This window comes from Triturus cristatus, chromosome 7 (genome assembly GCF_964204655.1).
Source record: "Triturus cristatus chromosome 7, aTriCri1.1, whole genome shotgun sequence".
NCBI classification, from domain to species: domain Eukaryota; kingdom Metazoa; phylum Chordata; class Amphibia; order Caudata; family Salamandridae; genus Triturus; species Triturus cristatus.
Genome location: NC_140590.1, coordinates 1,568,116,798 through 1,568,133,469, shown reverse-complemented (window position 1 = coordinate 1,568,133,469; position 16,672 = coordinate 1,568,116,798). Strand labels below are relative to the sequence as shown.

General features: G+C 50.5%; 1 protein-coding gene across 4 annotated transcripts in view; it reads left to right on the top strand.

The window, feature by feature from the left end:
* ELMO2 (engulfment and cell motility 2) overlaps positions 1-16,672 on the top strand; it is a 417,013-nt gene that overhangs the window by 289,132 nt on the left and 111,209 nt on the right. For all 4 annotated transcript variants that reach the window (XM_085619396.1, XM_085619393.1, XM_085619394.1 and 1 more), the window contains one exon: positions 3,006-3,084. In XM_085619396.1, coding sequence (XP_085475522.1) covers positions 3,006-3,084 — 79 coding nt within the window. The remainder of the gene's footprint in view (positions 1-3,005; positions 3,085-16,672) is intronic.

Below are 16,672 nucleotides of genomic sequence, written 5' to 3'. Positions count from 1 at the left end.
CAGCGGTGGAATTATCGCCGCGATAAACTGTTTTGTATTTGGCCTAAATCCATCTATCCTACATTCATGTTTAAGTTACTATTCCATATAATTTTGCGTATACCCTTAGTTCTGCATTTGCCTGCTGGTTTGTAATCCTGAAGCTTTGCAGTGTTTCGTAAGTAAATACTTTGGCGTAATTCTTCAAGGTGTGCCTTTCCACCCATAGGTGACACAGGTGAACTTGGTTCAGTGCACCAACAATGAATGTGAAAGACAGGTTAATGTAGCCCTGCAGTATCCTATTCATTAGGTAATTGACATAGAGGTATTTCTTTTGGGTTACTAACAATCCCGTAAATGGATCAGGGGCACCCTGGAAACAGTAACCAACCTATTTCGTTATTCAAAATATCCCACACACATTGTACAAAGAAGAATAAACACTTTTAAGTAAAAAGTATTTGTTACTACAGGAATAGTCTGTTTCTCAGTTCATGTAAAACAACTACACAATATTATAAAAACAGCAAACGTACGTGATTAATAACCAGAATAAAATGTACATTTCTAACATTGTAAAAATGTGATCTAAATCCTAACACCATAATGTCTTTTATGTGCTATACTAAGAGTATGGAGGATAGAGTAACTTGCAGTCAAGAGTTTCTTAGGAAGAAGGGATGCTCTGCATACCTTGTTGACAGCAAAGGCTGTCTTTATCAGTGGAGGCTTGTAGATGGTGTTCCCTGCGAAGGGCAAACACACACTGCGGTGTAGTCGGCCACTCTTTCTCCAGGACTTGGCTTTTAGAATCTTCAGGCTTCTGGTGCGATGTAGCATCTGCGAGGTGCAAAGTGTGTCAGCAGTAGGTTAGACAGTCTCTGGCAGAATCTCAGGCGATAATATGGGCGAAGGACTTCTCCTGAAAGGTGGTCAACTGGCCGTCCCTTTATATTCAATCTTATCAGAAATTGGAACCGACATAAGTTTAGGAATGTCTAACATAATTATTAGCAGCAAGGTATGCGTCCCAGACGTTTTCTTATGAACATAAAAGGCAGAAGGACATCAATACAGACTACATTATTTTGATCATATGTCTGTATGGGTTTTTTATTTAAACTTAACATGGTGAAGAGTAAACATTTGACCCAGACAAATGTCACAATAGAGGGGGTATCTGTCATTAATTAAAGAACATTTTTATGCTATCACAGTTATTAGAAAGATAAGGCAGGCGACTTCTGCGTCTAAAGGGCAGGCATGATGCTTATTTTGCATAAATCAAAGATAATGGCAATGTCCATCGTCTAAGTTAAGGAAAATGACGACCTCCATGGACCAAGATGGAGTCTGGGCCTACATAAGATTGAGTCGGACCTTAGGGCCTTTATGTCTGCAGGTGTTAATTTGCTGCAGCCTCGGCCAGTTTAACCCTGGAACACCCAACCTCTCACTATGTCTCACACCGGATCACTTGCATTTTAGGAAATCGGTAACAACTTTTCTATTTTTAGATTAGCATATATCAGCTGCTAGAATCTTGCTGTAACGTTTATCAGCAGGATAGAAGGATGCCTGTTTAAGTAGTCATGTGCTTATTAACATTATAAGTCAACCTGCCCCTCCACTTGGAGCATAGAAATTTGACATGCATACACCATTTCTCAGGTATGCGGTACATCCATATTTTGGAATCTTGTTCTTTCAGACCACATGCTACATGCTTTTTGATAGTATCTTCAGATCTCTGATTGTTATGAGCACAGAAAGAAAAAACAAGAAGGGTGTGGTTTGAAAAAGGACACCGCTTGCTAACTCCTCATTGGAGGTGACTTAGGTGGCATTCCAAAACGTTCCCTGTAGAGACAGTCAACAGCCTTGAGGGCTGTACAAACTAATGTGGTGGCAAGGGAGGTGCAGAGATCTCCTGGACTGATATTTTATTCTGTTGATAAAGTAATAGATTTTGACTGAAACAGTTGCTCTTTGCTGAATGCTTTTCGAGTATTGATTGACGGTCGTCTAGGGGGGTTTCTGAATATGCTTCTGTGGTTTGATTCTATAGTAGTCTAGTGAATTTAATTAATAGAATTTTCACTTTTCGTATGGAGATCTGCAAAGCTGTGATTGCATCCCTCAGCAGAATATCCGTTCTACTTTCACGATCAGGCACTGTCAAAAGTAAGCAGTGGCCACTGCTCGGTGGAAGCAGAAGCTGCTTTCATATTGGCTGTCTATTGCTGGCATCCTGTCTTTCTCACGGAAGTTTTAGTGTAGACAGACCCATGGTCATCTGAACCTATCAATTCACATACAGTGGATCCTACAAATATGGATTGTCTCACTACCCACAACTCAGTTTGACTAAGAGTCAAGTAGGAAAGTCATTAAGTAGCTGTATGACAAGCTGTTTTCCTATTCCTGACAGGTTCCCATTTTAATGGATACCCTTCATTTGAAAACATTTGGACAACCCAAACAATTATGAGTGGAATGCTTGAACTAATCTCAGCCACTGGTAATTACTCAGTGCAGAGTTTCAAATCCATGTTTTACTCATTTGTGCAGCTATTGTTGGACCTATGGTATTCAGCTTTGGCCATGCTCCACAGCCTGAACGCAAGCAACCCCTAGCCCGTTTAGTACATTTGTGAGGAGAAGCATACACCATACAACCAGAGAATAATTGCCCATTTGGTTATTTATGCAAAGCTGCAATCCAATTCTGTACTCTTATTTTAATTTTCTCCCTGTTTCACTTATTCTTTCTGTTGCTTCATTTACACTCCTTTCACCCAGAGCTCTGATTTATCCCTCTGCTGCATTCCTTCCTTTTGCATTGTTCTTTTTAAGCTCTTCTTTCTCTGTCACTCCAGCATGCTTAACAATTCCTACCTCCATGGTCTTTCTGCTCTTTATCATTCTTGTCCACAACTTGTTTCGCGTTCGTGCTCAGTCAGTCCCTTCTAAGGTTCATTGACTGTCTACAACCTCTTTAATTGTGTTTTAATCCACTGCAGCTCCAATCAGGAGATTCAAACGTATGCCATTGCCCTGATAAATGCCCTCTTCCTGAAGGCGCCAGAAGACAAGCGACAGGTCTGTGGTCCCGTCCTTAACTTACAACAGTGGAAACCTTTGCATTTACTCTTCTTTCGCAGTTGGCACTTGTTATGAATCATACACGGCACATGTAAAGTGATGTAAAAGTCATTCTGGGTATTCCTCAGAATGAAAACATTAATTAATAAATATATTTAATGGGGAGTCTTTGTTTACAGAAGCCTGCTTGAGAAAGGGTTGAGTGAAGTTCCAGCACCAGTTTCTTACCCTTGTAAAGACTTTCATAGCAAGCAAATTGCTATTGGTCATGGATTTGGCTAGCGTGGCAGTTAAAAGGCATTGGGGGGTTAGTTTGGTCAACAGGGTGTTGTGGAAGGGTCAAGTAGCGGTTATTCTGCCTGTACTACTGCTGAGGACACATGGTCTAGCTTATCTTTGACGAGTAATGGGTTCTAATTCAAGTTTTTATGATTGTGTTTCGAGTTGTTGATTAACAATTATTATCCTTATGTACTTTGCACTAACGTTACCTTTGCTTAAGCATGCTCTGTTGCTCGACAGAGATAAAGAATATTGTGATTGAAGAATTCTATTATAAGTTGAAAACATTAGAAACTAAGAAGAAAAAGCAGTACTTGCAAGAGCAATAACTATATTTATACTCCCCTAACAGGTCTTTTCTAATAGAATATGATCCAGACAGTGGATGCTCCATACTTTAAGTTGTATAGCGAATCCTCAAACAAAGGAGTCCTGCAATGTTTGAGGACTACATTGTCTGTTGACCAAATAATTTTTCCCTTGGGACAAGTTCTAAATTTGGACTATGCAATCTTTTATAATGTAATGGTCATAATCATTTATATAGCACCACATGCTGTCAGACTTGTGTGACTAAGTGAATAAAACCAGAGACAAGTGGAGATGAGACTACAGCCTTATTTTGGCTTTAGCACGTGCACGATGAATGCAGATTCATGCAGGTGGGAATAACATTTAAAAAGAGAGGGTTGAATAAAAAAGATGCATTTCCTTTTTTAGCATTAATATGAAGTTTTGGTCTCCGCTACATTGAAAATCTCTAAACTAATTTACCCCAAAGTTTGCATGACAGTAGAACTTTATTCAGAAAGTGTGTGTTCGAGGCATATGAGCTGCAGATTACACACTTTTGCATAGATCGCCATCTGGTGTTGGGCCCGGATGTTTGCAGTTTGTTTTTCCTCTTGGAAAGTCTTTGGAAGTCACGAGGTTGGTGACTCCTCCCTTGGTTCGTATTGTGCATGGGCTTCGGCTCCATCCTCAGATTCTTTTTTTCCGCCACCGGGCTCGGATGTAATACTTCGCGCTCCGGTTCCGAACATTCCAGTTCGACGATCGAAGCGAAATCCTCGCTCTCCGCGGTATTGTTTAGATACTAATCTCCTCAATCACCTTCTTCGATGCACCTTCGATTCCAGTCATCGACGGCGGCCTTCGGGCCTATCCAGGCTCCGGTCCTGGCTGATGGAAAGAACTCCATTCAAGAAGTGCCCTCGATGTGGGTCCAAATTCCCCCACACCGATCTTCATGAGGTGTGCAACCTCTGCCTCTCCCCTGAACACGAGGCTCGAGACTGTCCCGCCTGCAAGTCTTTTAGATCTAAAAAGACTATACGAGATCGAAGGGCCAGAAGAAAAATGGCGCACTCCTCGACCTCCGTTCCAGTCGACATCTTCGGGGACGACGTCGAAGCTCCGGGACACCAGCACACCGAAGAGGACCTCGTCAGTGCTTCCGAAGCCGACGACTCGGATGTGGAGGACATCACCCCGGCGCAGAGGGTCGTGAGTAAAATACCCCCTTCCACACCCGCGCCGACACCCAAAAAGGCTTCGGTCACGCCTTCGCCTTCGGGCCTAGGCAAGACCAAAGACACTGCTTCGAACACCCCACCTTCGGGCCCGGTGATGAAGCCAAGTAAGCCTTCCAGCGGCTCGGGCTCGAGCCAGCCTGCCAGCGGTGCCGAAAAACACCCTTCGGCACCGAAGAAAAGATCGGCCTCTACCTCGACACCGAGCTCCACACCAAGGCCCTCGGTGCCCAAACCTACCCTCTCAGTGCCGACCAAACATCATAAGGCCCTCGGCACCGACACTCCCACGCCGAAGCCTGTCTCGGCACCGAACAAAAAATCGGAGGTTCCCAAAAAGCATGGCACAGACAAACCTAAGAAGCCGTCGGCCCCGAAAACGTCGGCGCCGACCGAACAACCAGTGTCGCAAGAGCTTTTTACTCCGGATCCTTTGCAAGAGACACTTACCAAGGATCCAAAAACTGGACATTTGACACGGTCTTCTAAAAAGAGACATTTGGTCAAATCAGCTCCACCTCCACCTCCAAAGAGGAAGGACTGTGCTACCTCCCCTTTCAGAGTGCCTTCCCCACCTCCTCCACCTCCACCCCCTCCACCTTCTCCACCCCTGCCTCATCGCTCTCCGACCCCGTCTCCAGACCATGATGATCAGGGGGACCCATACTACGACCCAGCAGATGTGCCACAAGACCCCACCCCTACAGGATCCCCAGACCCCTGGGATGATTATAGTAATCCAGACATTCCAGATGTCCCACAAGATGACCTCTATCCATCCAGGCCATCTCCACCAGAAGACTCACTAGGTTTTCACCACCTACTTCAGAGGGCGGCGCATTATCATGGGGTGGAGCTACACACTGACCCAGTAGAGGAAGATTTCCTCCTAGACACCTTTGATACTGCACATAGGTCTACTGCTATACTACCTATGCTCAAAGGGGTAATAAAACATGCGCCAGAGGTTTTTAAAGACCCAGTCAGGGCTAGGGTCCTAAACCCACGCATAGAAAAAAAGTATAAAGCTGCCCCTACAGATCCTGCCTACATCAAACCAAAGGGCCAGCGCCACTGGATTCCCTAGTGGTATCCACCGCAAGAAAGAGATCAAACTCCCAGGCGTCAGGCGAAGCACCACCACCTGACGAAGAATCAAAGCTCCTGGGCGCGTCAGGAAAACGCACTGCGTCACAGGCAGCTAATATATGGCGTATTGCCAACACTCAAGCGCTATTGGCCAGATACGACAGGGCGCATTAGGATGAGCTAGAAACCATCATGCACCACCTCCCAGAAAAATAAAAAAATAGGGCCAATGAATTAATCCAAGAGGGTAAGACCATAACTAATACCTCTATACGCTGTGCCTTAGACGCAGCAGACACAGCCTCTAGGGCCATTAACACCAGTGTCCTACTCCATCGACACGCTTGGCTGAGAGTTTCAGGCTTTAAACCCGAGGTACAAGCCTCCATATTAAACCATCCGTTCGATCAGGACCATTTATTCGGTCCAAAGATAGATGAGGCCCTCGAGAAGATGAAAAAAGACACAGATACGGCGAAATCTATGGGAGCCCTACAGCCACACCCTCCTAGACGCTCCTTTTGCCGCTCTTCCTTTCGGGGCACAGGCAGAGGCTACTCCTCAGACAGCGCGTCCACGTCCTACAAATCCCCTCCTCAGTCCACCTTCACAAAAGGTTATCAAAGAGGCTGCTATAGAGGAAATAACAATAAAGGCAGAGGCAAAACAAATACCGCCCGCTCTGCCACACCGCCTACCCAATGACTTTCCCCTGCTCCCCCCAGACCATCCCACTCCGGCCAGGGGCAGACTACAAAATTTCCTTCACGTCTGGGAGTCCATCACATCAGACAAGTGGGTGACCCAAATTATTCGTTCAGGGTATTGCCTAGAACTCACATCTACCCCCCCCCCCTCCACATTCCACCCAGGCAACGCCCAATGTCACAAGAACATTCCACGTTACTAAAACAGGAGGTAATCTCCCTCCTACAAAAACACGCAATAGAACAGGTCCCCCACGATCAGCTAAATGTAGGGGTCTACTCCCTATATTTTCTGATACCAAAAAGAGATGAGACTCTACGACCTATCTTAGATCTCCGGCCCCTAAACACATACATACATTCGGACCATTTTCACATGGTAACACTTCAGCAGGTACTTCCGCTCCTCTCCCAGAACGACTTTCTCACCACACTGGACATGAAAGACGCGTACTTTCAAATTCCGGTACACCATGCCCACAGAAAGTACCTCAGATTCATAGTGGATGGGCAACACTACCAGTTCAAGGTGCTCCCATTCGGGGGTCACAACAGCACCACGGGTATTTACCAAGTGCCTAGCGGTAGTGGCGGCACACCTCAGAAGACAGCACATTCCCGTCTTCCCGTATCTGGACGACTGGCTCATAAAAGCCGCGTCCTACAACCAATGTGTACACTACACCGCCACTACAATCCAGCTACTTCACCAACTAGGCTTCACGGTGAACCACCAAAAGTCCCAACTAACACCATCCCACATAAAGCAATACCTCGGTGACACCATAGACACCTCAAAAGCCATTGCCTACCCCAATCCGGCAAGGATCGCAAGCATTCAGGCTTTGCGTCAAAAATTCATACTTCAACACTCCCTCCCAGCAAGAGTGTTTATGCAACTGATAGGGATGATGGCCTCTTGCATTTTCATAGTGCCTCATGCAAGACTCCAGATGCGTCCACTCCAAGAGTGCTTAGCGCGCCAATGGAACCAGGCCCAGGGGCAACTGACAGATCTGGTGTTGGTAGACAGTCGCACCCATCGCTCTCTGCAGTGGTGGAATACCACAAATCTTTCCAGAGGTCGACCGTTCCTGGACCCGGTAATCCTGACTTCTGATGGATACATCTGCCAGTGGATTCCTCACCTTGTGAATATCCCTTGCGCCAGCAACATTCGGAAACTTTTGTAGCAGTCCACGCCGATGGGGTCGAAGATGACGTCACAGAGACACGGCTCCGCTCGCGACTCCGCTCCATAAGAAGACCTCGTTGGCGTGATGACGTCAGTTCCCTTTTTTCCGCGCCGACGACGCCAACGGATTTCGGGAATCGTTGCTAGTAGCTTCACTTGTTACTTTGTGTCTTTTTCTGATTTCTCTGTTCCTCTTTGAAAAATGTCGACGAGAAAGTCTGGGTTCAAGCCTTGTCGTGAATGTGGCAAGCACATGTCTATCACCGACCCGCTCGAAGATTGTGTTTGGTGTTTGTCTTCAGATCACGATGTGGAAGGCTGCTCGAGTTGTCGATAGATGAGTTCGAAGGCGCTTAAAGAAAGAGAGGCGAAGCTTTTCATCGCCAGAATGAAGAAGAAGGAGAAAAGAGGAAGAAGGAGGTCTGGATCCGGATCGAGGTCGAGGTCGGCGTCCAAGTCGACTTCGGGGCATGCTTCAAAGAGTAAGAAGCATAAGAAGAAGAGGAGGCATTCCTCGCGTCATCATTCCGAGAAAGGTTCGGCTCCGAAGTCGAAGTCGCCTGTTCGACGTCGGAGAGAGTCGGTGTCTCCTTCTCCGGTTCCGGCTTCACCTCCGGCTCCTTCTCCAGTGGCTTCGCCGGCTCCGGCTGAATCTCCGGTGCCGGTTCCATCTCCGGCTCCAGCAAGTCCTCCGGCTCCGTCTCCGACTCCGGTCCCGGATGATGATCATCAGGCTCCGGGTGAGACTGTGACGCCGCTTGTTCCACTGTCGGCGCCGGCAGGCCCGAGTCCGGTGTTACCTGACCAGTATCCTGCTTTTCCTGGTCCAGGTCAAGACCCTACGCATTATCTGAATGCAATGTACGGGGTATTTTCAAGGGCCATGTATACCCCTGGTGCACCTATGGGTCAGATGGGTCCAATGGCTTTCAATTTGGGAGTGCCGCAGGTCTACCCTCAGGCTCCGTTTATGCCCTTCTATCCAGCGACGCCGTCTTGGCAGCTACCGGCGCCGAGGACATCGACGCCGCTTCCCTCCTTACCGGCGCCGACTCGACTTCGTTCGACGCCGGCTGATCCGCGTTCGACGCCGCTGCCGGCGCCGTCGGATTCGATCAAGGCGCCGCCGACGCCGCAGGTTCGGATTTGTTCGAGAAGGGAAGCACAGAGAGTGGTGGATGAGAGACGCTTTCTGTTGGAAGAGGCTGAAGAGGGTGAGTTGGCTGACTCTGACGATGTGTTTGATGAATTAAAGGAGGCAAGTGGACTGGAATTGTCTCCAGAGTGGGAGATCACTCCACCATCGGATGAGCCCTCTAAGGAAGCCGCGCCATATCATGCGGTGATTAGAAAAGCTGCAGAATTGTTGGATCTCCAATTGCCGACAACGGAATTTAAATCTAATATTCTTACTGAGGTGTTGCATTCACCTGCCGCTGTCTCGGAGCCTTTGTTGCCTTTTAACGAAGCTATTATGGAACCTGTGCTGGAGGTATGGCGCAAGCCTTTTTCAGCTCCTGCAGTCTCCAGGGCAGTCGCAAGGAGATATAGAGTGGCTCCAGGGGATCCTGAATTTTTTACTTCGCACCCTTCGCCTGAGAGCTTGGTGGTTCAGGCGGCTTGTTCGGGGCGATCTAAAGGGGCATTTCCTCAGGTTCCAGGAGACAGGGAGGCCAAGAAGGTGGACCAATCGGCCAAAAAGGTCTTTTCATCGGCCAGAATGGCTCTAAAGTCATCAAATGCAACGTGTTTGTTGGGGCGCTATATACATGCGCTTATGGACTCGGCAAAGAAGTTGGCACCGAAGCTGTCAGAAGAGGATAGGGCAGGCTTCAATGAAGTATTATCTGATGCCCAGGCGGCTGCTCGCCAAGTTATCCAAAGTGGTCTGGACACAGCTGACTCAGTTGCCAGAGTTATGGGGTCTTCGGTTGCCACCAGGAGGGGTGCGTGGCTGAAGTCTTCTGAATTCTCTTCTGATGTGCAGTCGACTTTATTGGACTTACCTTTTGATGGGTCAAGTTTGTTCGGGAAGAAGGCAGATGCTGCTCTCGAACGCTTTAAAGAAAGTAAGGCTACGGCTAGGTCGTTGGGCCTTCAATCCCAGCCGAGAGGAACTTTCAAAAGGTATAGAGGTTTTGGAAGGGCGACTTTTCGCACTTATAGACCAAACCAGCAGCAGCAGCAACAGCAAGGTTCTTTGTCCAGGGGATACAGGGGAAGGATCAGGGGTCGCTCACGTGGCAGTCAACTCTCCTCCTCCTCTTCCTCTTCCTCAGCCCCTCCCACCACCGCAAAGCAGCCCTAGATCCGACATTCCGGATCATGCTGGTCCTGTGGGGGGCCGGCTTACCCATTTTCTGCAAGATTGGGAGTCTGTAACTACGGATCTCTGGGTTCTAGATCTTGTAGAAAATGGGTACGCCCTTCCCTTTCGGGAATTCCCTCCAAATTACCCTCCTTACCAGGGAGCTTGCTCGGAGGACCACCGTCTTCTCCTGCAGGAGGAAGTTCTGAAGCTGTTTCAAAAAGGTGCGATAGAGGTGGTTCCAGAGCGGGAGAGGGGTCAGGGATGCTACTCCCGGTATTTTCTGATTCCGAAAAAGGACGGCAGATTGCGTCCAATATTGGACCTCAGAATCTTGAACTTTTACCTGAAGCAGGAGAAGTTTAAGATGCTCACTCTTGCGCAGGTTCTGCAGGTGCTGAATCAGGAAGATTGGATGGTGTCGCTCGACTTGCAGGATGCGTATTTCCACATCCCCATCCTGAAGTCGCACAGGAAGTACCTCCGGTTTACGGTAGGGTCGCAACATTATCAGTTTGCGGTCCTCCTGTTTGGTCTTACTTCGGCACCTCGAGACTTCACAAAGGTGATGGCAGTGGTAGCAGCCCATCTCAGAAGGTCGGGGATTTCAGTTTTCCCATATTTAGACGACTGGCTGATCAAGGCGGAGTCGTCTGAGAAGGTGCTGTGTCATCTGCAGGATACGACTCGGCTGTTGTACAGATTGGGTTTTTCGATCAATATGCCCAAATCTCACCTGGTGCCCTCTCAGCGCAGCCTGTTCATAGGTGCGGTACTGGACACTACTGTATGTCGAGCATTCCCTCCTCCTCAAAGGATTCTCGACATACAGGAAATGATTCCTTTATTTTACAACGGAGCGGTTGTTCCAGTTCTGAAGGTCCTTCGTCTGCTCGGTCTGTTCGCTTCCTGCATTCTGTTGGTCAACCATGCACGCTGGCACATGAGGGCGCTCCAGTGGTGCCTCCGCAAGCAGTGGTATCAGCACAAGGGAGATCTCAGGGAGTCTGTGAGGATCTCCGGAGAAGCTGCGGCGGATCTATCATGGTGGAGCGTGGAGGGCAATCTGTCCCAAGGAAAGCCCTTTCATCTACCTCCATCGGTGACAACAGTGATAACGGATGCATCCACCTTAGGGTGGGGTGCTCATCTGGGGGATCTGGAGATCAAGGGTCTTTGGTCTCCAGAAGAAAGGTTGCTTCACATCAACCTTCTGGAATTGCGGGCGATACGCTTGGCACTCAAGGCCTTCCTTCCTTCCCTTCGCGGTCAGTCTGTTCAAGTCCTGACGGACAACACTACCGCGATGTGGTATATAAACAAACAGGGAGGAGTGTGGTCTCTTTGTCTCTGCAGAGAGGCCCTACGTATATAGTCCTGGGCTCAGGACCATCAGATTTGTCTGATGGCAAATCATCTGGCCGGAGTTCTGAACGTGCGTGCGGACAGTCTCAGTCGGCAGTTCTCCGCCGACCACGAGTGGAGGCTCCATCCGGAGGTGGTTCGTCATGTCTTTCAGACGTGGGAAACTCCTTGGGTGGACCTGTTTGCCACTCGCGAGAATGCGCACTGTCTGTTGTTCTGCAGTCTCCAGTATCCGATGCAGGGAGCGTTGGGGGACGCGTTTCAGTTGAGTTGGGGCTCTCGACTCCTTTACGCGTTTCCTCCCATACCCTTGATTCCTCTGGTTCTGAGGACGATTCGCCAAGACCGGGCCCAAGTCATATTGATCGCCCCGGATTGGCCAAGAAGGGTGTGGTACACAGATCTTCTCCACCTCTCCTCGTGCCCTCCGCTCCGTCTCCCTCTGAGGGCAGACCTCCTCTCGCAGTCGGAGGGGCAGGTTCTACACCCCCACCTCCAGAGCTTACACCTTCGTGCCTGGAGATTGAACGGGGCAACCTGAATTCTTTCTCTCTCCCGCCGGATGTGGTGGATGTTATTTTATCGGCCAGGCGACACTCCACCAAATCTATTTACTCATATAGGTGGTCTAAATTTGTTCTCTGGTGTGGAGAGAGGTCCATTGATCCCTTGAAGGCTCGTCTGTCTAATATTCTACCAATTGCCCTTTCTCTTGCTCAGCAAGGCTTTGCTGTGGCTACTGTGAAAGGATATTTGTCGGCTTTATCGGCTTTCCTTTGTTTGCCGGATCAGCCGTCGCTGTTTAAGTCTCCTATTGTTCTTCGTTTTATAAAGGGCCTTACAAACAAATTTCCTCCAACTCCCTTTATTATGCCTCAATGGGACTTGAACCTTGTCTTAACCTATCTTATGGGTTCTCCCTTCGAGCCCTTACACAAGTGTCCCCTGAGGCTCTTGTCTTTTAAGACGGTATTCCTCGTTGCAATCACCTCGGCAAGGAGGGTAAGTGAGCTTCAAGCTCTAAGTTCGAAACCCACATTCTTGACCATTCATGCTGAACGAATGGTACTCAGGACCAGGGCTGCGTTTTTGCCTAAGGTGGTAACTCCCTTCCATCTGGGGCAGTCCATTACCGTTCCTTCCTTTTATCCTCCCCCACACCCTTCCAAGGAGGAGGAGAGGCTTCACCGCTTGGACCCTAAGAGAGCGGTGAGCTTTTACCTGGACAGGACAAAAGACTACAGGATTGATGACCAGCTCTTTGTGGGCTTTGCTGGCTGCAGAAAGGGTCGTGCGGTGCACAAGCGCACCCTTTCCAGATGGATTGTACTATGCATCAAGATCTGCTACTCTCTAGCTGGTAAGGAGCCTCCGGAGGGTTTGAGGGCTCATTCTACCAGGGCAAAGTCTTCTACATCTACCTTATCTAGGGGTGTTCCTGTGGAGGACATTTGTAGGGCGGCAACTTGGGCCTCCCTCCACACCTTCGCAAAACCTTATTGCTTGGACACCGAGGTGAGGAGGGACGGACATTTTGTTCGTTCCGTCCTTCAGGATTTTCTGGTATAGGGGGATGGACACCCTCCTCCGGGAGTGGGGACTGCTGTGGAATCTATTCACAAGGTGAGGAATCCACTGGCAGATGTATCCATCAGAAGAACAAGTTACTTACCTTCGGTAACGCTTTTTCTGGTGGATACAGTATCTGCCTGTGAATTCCTCACTGAACCACCCGCTTCCCCGTTGTCCATCCTTCTATACCGGTATTTCTATGCCTGTAATTCTGTTGATGGGTTTTCAAATGTGTTTATCACTGTCAAAGGCATTATGTTATTTCTTGTGCTTTGTTGTTTATTTTCCACACTGAGTGTGTTGATATGCATATTGTGTACTGTGTATACTGTGTATATATTGCTGTCAGTCCGTCCGTGTGCCTCGAAGGCACGGAAAAAAGGGGCGGAACTGACGTCATCATGCCAACGAGGTCTTCTTATGGAGCCGGTGACGTCAGCGGAGTCGCGAGTGGAGCCGTGTCTCTGTGACGTCATCTTCGACCCCATCGGCGTGGACTGCTACAAAAGTTTCCGAATGTTGCTGGCGCAAGGGATATTCACAAGGTGAGGAATCCACAGGCAGATACTGTATCCACCAGAAAAAGCGTTACCGAAGGTAAGTAACTTGTTCAACAGACGCATCGCTCTCCGGCTGGGGAGCTCATCTACTACACCTCACAGTGCAGGGCACATGGACGCCGCAACAAAAGTTACTCCACATCAATCATCTGGAGTTACTATCAATCTTTCTAGCCCTAAAATCCTTTCACACACAGATTGTAGGCAAAGCAGTCCTTATCCGCACAGACAACATGACTGCCATGTACTACATCCAGAAACAAGGCGGCACACACTCTCCACAGCTCTCTCAACTAGCACAGAGCATATGGAGATGGGCAATCCCACACAAAATCTTTCTCCTGGCCCAGAACGTCCCAGGAGTCCAAAACACCATGGCAGATCTGCTCAGCAATAAACCAAACAAGGCCAGGCACTAAGGAGGGGTGTAACTTTTATAATTGCTTTAGGACCTACACAGCTTCAAGGGAATAATTATATCTGAAAGAAACACGTTAGTTAGATTCCTCACCTTAGAATATCCCCAGGCGTCAGACTGAATCCGGAAGATTTTTCGTCAGCAATACCCCTTGCGCGTCGCTAGGCGTCGTCTGCGGCTCCGCGTCCGTCGTCGGCGTCGTGCGCCGGAATGACGTCGTCGGAGTACTTAGACGCCGCCCTCGCGCGCTGACGTCAGTTCTTCTTTTTTCCGCGCCAGTAAGCGCAGATCCGGGAGAGCTACCCCTTTTAGTCTTTTTTGACTAAGTTTTTTGATCCTTTTTGATCTTGTCTCGACTCCGGTGCCGGTAAGATGCCTGGTTTTAAAACCTGTGCTGACTGCAACCGCTTGATGTCGGTTACGGATCATCACCGCCGGTGCCTTTACTATTTGGGCCTCGACCACGACGCGGAGTCGTGTTCGGACTGCAAGGCCCTGACCTCGAAGGCTAGACGGGAGCGGTCCCGTAAGCTTCTCGAGCTTCGCCACTCGGCTCCGCGCCCCTCTCGATCCCGGTCCAGGAGGAGGTCCAAGGATCGGTCGCAGAGCCGCAGCCGACGTCATCATCAATCGTCTGGCTCCAAGTCTTCGGGTAAGTCGAAGCACTCCAAGAAGTCCAAGAGGCGACACCGCTTTTCGGACTCCCCTCGCCGGTCGCGCGACTCGGCCGAGGGTCAGGGTGGTTCCACCCCCGTGGCTCCAGCGGAGCCGCAGGCGCCGCGCAAGTCCCCATACCCGCCGGTCCCTGGGACTGACGCGACGCTGGCGGAAGTCAGTGCCTTCCTCTCGGCCATGAGGAACCTGGCTCCGCCGTCGACGCCCGCTGGCGCGCCTTCGGGCCCCGCGGACCCGACTGGGCAACCTTGCATGCCGGCGGCACCGTCGCCGGCTCCGGCCTCGACGCCGCAAGTGCCCAAGGGACCCGTTCCCGAGTCCCCGCCGACGCCGGTCGACCTCGTCACGCCTCCTCCACCGGCGTCGACACCGGTTCCACCTCCGACGCCGGCTCCGCTCGGCGTCGTGCCCCAGTTCAGCCCCGCTCCGGACCCGGCGCCGTTACGGCGTCGATGGACGCCGCGTTCGGCGCCGCTGGACACACATTATGTCTATCGTCCGGCTCCGATCCTTCCTCCTGTTTACCAGGAATCGGATGACGGGGGCGAATGGGAGGGGTCCGAGGATCCTATGGCCGTTCAGGCTCAGCTGTCACAGGACTGGGCAGATGAACTGGGGGAGGCCAGTGGTCTGGTTACCTCTCCAGACACTGGATTCATCTCTCCTCTGACTGTGGCTTCGGAGGAGGGTGCTGCTTTCTCTGTGGTGCTGCGCAAGGCGGCCGCAGCCCTTGGGCTCGAGCTACCTGCCGTGGCTGTGAGAACTAACGTCCTCACTGAGGTGCTTCAGTCTGCAGCAAGCTCCACTGAGCCTCTGCTGCAATTCAATGAGGCCCTCATTGACGTTCTGCAGGGCACCTGGTCCAAGCCCTCCACAGTTCCTCCTGTGGACAGGAACGTCGCCAGGCGCCACCGCCCTGCTCCGGGCGACCCCAGTTTTCTGTCCCAACACCCTACCCCCGAGAGCCTGGTTATCCAGGCTTCTACCTCTCAATCCTCCTTCCCGACCGCTCTGCCGGACCGGGATTCCAAGAGACTGGAACAGTTTGGCAAAAAGCTGTTCTCCTCCCTTAGTTTGGGCCTGCGGTCCTTGAACACCGCCTGTCTTTTGGACCGTTATTCCCACTCTCTGTGGGATACGGTGGAGGACGTGCTGCCCCTGTGTCCGGAGGAGGTCCAGACACGACTTACCCAGGCTCTGGCCGATGGGAGGGATGCAGCATGACATGCTATCCGATGTGGGCTTGACACTACGGACTCGCTGGGTAGGGCGATTTCTACCACGGTGGCGCTTAGACGTCACGCCTGGCTGCGGTCCACGTCCTTTTCGGGTGATGTCCAGAGCACTCTCATGGACATGCCCTTTGATGGCACTCGCCTTTTTGGTGAGAAAGCGGACAGTGCGCTGAATCGCTTTAAGAACTCCCGGGCTACGGCCAAGTCCTTGGGCCTCTCGGCCCCGCGGTCGCAAACTTCCGCCTTTCGTGGCCAAGGAAGGGGTGCCTCCTCACGTACGCCTAGCCACCAGCCGCGGAACCAACCTGCGCGCGGTCGCGGACGTGGTTTCCGCCGAGGCGGTTCTGGAGGACGACGCGGTCAGCCCACATCCACCCCGGCAGCATCCGCCTCAAAGCCTTCCTAGTCCGAGCTTTCAGGCCCATTCCACGCGAGTGGGCGGCAGAGTTCGCCATCACCTGCTCCACTGGCGGTCCATCACATCGGACAGGTGGGTGCTGCAAATCGTCCGAAGGGGCTACTCCCTCCCCTTCGAGACGACCCCTCCAGCCATGCCACCGCAGCACCACCGTATCTCGGGGGATCATTTGAATCTTCTCCACGAGGAAGTTTCGGCCCTCTTGGCCAAGGGGGCCGTGGAGCGCGTT